Raw genomic sequence first — 3840 nt, 5'->3', positions numbered from 1 at the left:
GTAATTTTCCTGAGGAAAGTTGACATTTTGGTATGAATGACAGAGACTATCTCAATAACTTTGATCTTTTATGACAATTGAATCTGCTAGAGAGGACTGGCTGCAAAGGAGAGAGGTGGAATTCTTTAATTCTTGGTCCCAATTCTAAAGCTTATGGGCACCTGGTTACCAAATAATTTCCCAAAAAATCTGCTTCAACACTCATGCTGAACTGCATCTAGATTGACAGATAACTGGTTTTGGTCAAATATTCAAGAACTTCAAACAAATCACATCTTAAGTGACATCTTTGTGCACCCAAAAGAAAAAAAAAGATTTTTCTTCTTCGTATAGAAAAGGAAAATTGAAAAAAAATAAAATACAGACCATATACTTTATACGAGTAACTAATAAATACTAATAAATTAAAAATGAAGAGAAAATGGGCTATGGTATTTTGTTTAAATTAAATTATTAATACCAGAAATGAAGAACGTAGGGACAATATGGTAACTCCATTTTCAGCCCGTCTACTATCTCCAAAAAGAAAAAAAAAAAAAGGCCAAGCTCCCCCCTCTGTCCCTTCACCCCAAGCTTCATTTAAACCCCCTTCAGGCCCTTGCCACCACAGTCTCCCAAGGGGAATCTCTCTTCAAGTTTTCAACTTTTATTTTACACAAGCTCCCTGTGCTTGGAACACTACTTGAAAAAGAAAACTTTCAAGCTCTCTGTCACTCAATTTGAAAGCTGAACTAGTTTTGTCCTTTTTCTTCTCTGGATTTAAACTTTGAAGTTTGGCCAGTGTCTCTTCTACTGAGTTATGGATATAAGCTTTTCTTGCTTTCCAGTTTTCCACATTACAGTGATTCCCATCACAATTTTTTGCATGACAAGTCATAGATCAAACTGAAACACACGATTAATGTTTCTTTTCTCAAAGATATAATCTTTTAGGCCTCTGGGAATCCCACAAAATCACACACAAAAAGATAATAAAAACCAAAGGCGACTATGGAGGGTGGAAAAATCTGTGGTAGCTCAAACATGAATGCTTTGATTCATAGTGAACAACTTTCTTGTTCCTCTGAGGTTATGGAATCTTTGTGGATACCCTCATCTACCTCTGCTCTCCGGGGTAATTTTGTTTTCCTCTCTGCATCTATTTTTTTTTCTGTTGCTGCTTCTTTTGTCTTTGAGAGCTATTATCTCTCTTGTTCTTTGCTTTTGATTTTCTTTTTGATTGTTGTATATTTAAATTTTAGTAATGGGTTTTGTCTGGTTGCTTGTTGGCGTCCATTCTTGTGTCAAAGTTGGACTGTTCTTGTTTTTCATGTAGCTTGAGATTTTCCCAATTTTATTTTCCTTTACTTGCTTCTTATTGTGATTTATGTTATGCTGTTGAATGATTTTTTTGGGAGTAGGAAAGTTAATCAACAACAAAGTCTTTAGCTTCTTCATATCTCTTTTTAAACAGAGTAACCATCGTAATTTGTAAGACTTAGTAGTAAAAAGGAAAAGTTTGAAGCCATTACATAAAGTTCTTCTTATTGAACTTTGTGTTGTTTCCATCTTTGGTTATTAAAATCTCTTTCTTTGACTCCGGACGTCAACATTTTGAACTGAAACAGAAGGGGGAACTCCATTTATGATCTGCTTTGTGATAAAGCATGTTAGATCACTATATCTGAATTGAAAAAAAAAGCCATGAAAAATCCTTCCTTGAGAATACCTGATAATGAACTTTGTAAAAAGATCAGAAGATTGGTATTATATATTGCTCCTTCAAATTAGAAACGGTTAGATTCATCTGATTTTTTGTGTCTATGGTCTCTGATTTAATTAGGTCAGAAGCCTATCATTAATTATGAGAATGTTAATGGAGTCGAGACCACAGATATGCTATTCTTCCAACCGCTTGACAAAGAAGAGAGTGGAGATGATGATTTTCATGGATCATATCGCCCACCAGCAAAGAAAAGGCGGCTTACAGCTACCCAAGTTCAGTTTCTTGAGAGGAGCTTTGAGGTTGAGAACAAACTTGAACCAGAGAGAAAAGTGCAACTTGCAAAAGAACTTGGCTTACAGCCCCGCCAAGTTGCAATTTGGTTTCAAAATCGGCGTGCTCGATTTAAGAACAAACAGCTGGAAAAGGACTATGATTCCTTGAAAGCCAGCTATGATGAGCTCAAGACTGACTATGACAATCTCCTTAAGGAGAAGGAGGATTTGGAAAATGAGGTAAACCTTTCACCTAAGACAACTCAGCATTTGCTATTTTAAATTAGTAATTAGCTCCAGTAATTACTCAAAACTGATGGTTCTATTTTGCTATGCAACAGGTGCTTGCACTCAAAGAGAAACTGCTTAATGGAGAGGAAGGGATGGAAAATTCGGGATCTCTTGATGCCATAAATTCATCTAATGCAGAATCCAAAAAACCCAATTGTGATACATCTCCTGAAAATGTGTCTCGTGTGCCATCGCCGGCCTGCAAACAGGAAGAAGCATGTTCAGCTAAGAGTGATGTTTTTGACTCAGATAGCCCTCATTACACAGATGGGAATCATTCTTCATTGATAGAGCCTGCGGATTCATCCAATGCTTTTGAGCCAGATCAATCGGATTTTTCCCAAGACGAAGAAGATAATCTCAGCAAGAGCCTTCTGCACCCACCATTCTTCCCAAAATTTGAAGTTGACTGTTACTATGACGCACCGGCCAGTTCATGTAATTTTGCATTACCGGTGGAAGATCAGTCATTTTGGTCGTCACTCTATTAAGTTAATGATTTAGCCCTTTTGCTCCGCACCTTACCTCTAGGATATCATTCCGCACTCCTCTTATTACTGCACAAAGTTTAAGTTCCACTTGTAAGCAAATTTATATGCTGTAATATCAGATATGCTTGTCCTTTATTCACTCTTCGGGTAACTCACAAATGGTACTATGCAGTTGCATGTTTTTTCGTTCGTCACTAGCCATTTGGCCTCTGCCCCCACAGCGATGAGTATTTCCTAACGCCACGTACCACCAGGCAAGGGATGGGACGGCTTGAGTTTAGAGGGCCCCGATGGGAAATTGAATTGGGACATGTGTTTCTGACACCTCTTTTACCTTGCCGGCTTCTCTTGATCAACCAGTTATGTCGACTATTTAAACTCAAAAGTTCTTTTCTTTTTCCCGAAACACCCAACAACTAATACTGGTTTGAGAAGCCATTTTTGAGCTAATTAACAATGTGCATGGTATCCACGTGATGTGCTTCACAAGGTTAACTAATCGAACTTCTTGCCGTCTAACATGAAGTTGAAGAAAGTATTAGGACATGTGAAAGAAAAACAGACGGTTATGCATGACAAAGGTTGCCTTGATTTGTGTGCTTCTTGAAGAACCACTCGGAACCAAACTTTGAAGAATCCACCAGCAGAAAAGAATGGTGAAAAGATGAATTTTTTTGTGTAAAACCCAAGAATTTGTGTTAACTTTATGTCTGCGTGACAACTGGGTTTGAATCCCAACAATGAAAAAGTCTGAAAAAGAGCAATGAGTGCCCTTAAAGTCAATTTTCCGGTATGGATCATCTTCCTTAGGTTCTTCAATTGGTAATGACTTCTAGCACCCCTTTGTTTGTTGGGGACGTTGACAGCTTTAGTTTTTGAATTTTATATTATATAAATAAATACAAGTTTATCCATATTTTAATAAATAGAATCTTGCTGATGCAAGTTGGATCAGATGTCAGAAAATCTTTTTGTTCCCCAAAAATGCACTATCAGTCTTTAAAAATTAAATCTTCAAATGCATCATTCCAACTTCCCAAGGCATGCAGATGCAGAGGGCTGTTGCGATTAGCATAATCTG

General features: G+C 37.3%; 1 protein-coding gene across 2 annotated transcripts; it reads left to right on the top strand.

Annotated features, from left to right (window-relative positions):
* The first annotated feature begins 545 nt into the window (after nucleotides 1-545).
* On the top strand, nucleotides 546-2898 carry LOC18609281 (uncharacterized). 2 transcript variants are annotated; one of them, XM_007044315.3, is made up of 3 exons: nucleotides 546-1114; nucleotides 1874-2217; nucleotides 2319-2898. In XM_007044315.3, exons 1-3 carry the CDS (start codon nucleotides 991-993, stop codon nucleotides 2757-2759), a joined length of 909 nt encoding a protein of 302 aa, XP_007044377.3. In that variant the 5' UTR covers nucleotides 546-990; the 3' UTR covers nucleotides 2760-2898. The 2 variants fall into 2 exon arrangements, with proteins under 2 accessions (XP_007044377.3, XP_007044376.3); XM_007044314.3 differs by having other exon boundaries at nucleotides 547-1114; nucleotides 1823-2217.
* Nucleotides 2899-3840: the final 942 nt, after the last annotated feature.

This window comes from Theobroma cacao, chromosome 2 (assembly GCF_053813885.1).
Source record: "Theobroma cacao isolate CCN51 chromosome 2, ASM5381388v1, whole genome shotgun sequence".
NCBI classification, from domain to species: domain Eukaryota; kingdom Viridiplantae; phylum Streptophyta; class Magnoliopsida; order Malvales; family Malvaceae; genus Theobroma; species Theobroma cacao.
Note: the sequence above shows the minus strand (reverse complement) of the source record. Positions and strands in the feature narration are given on the sequence as shown.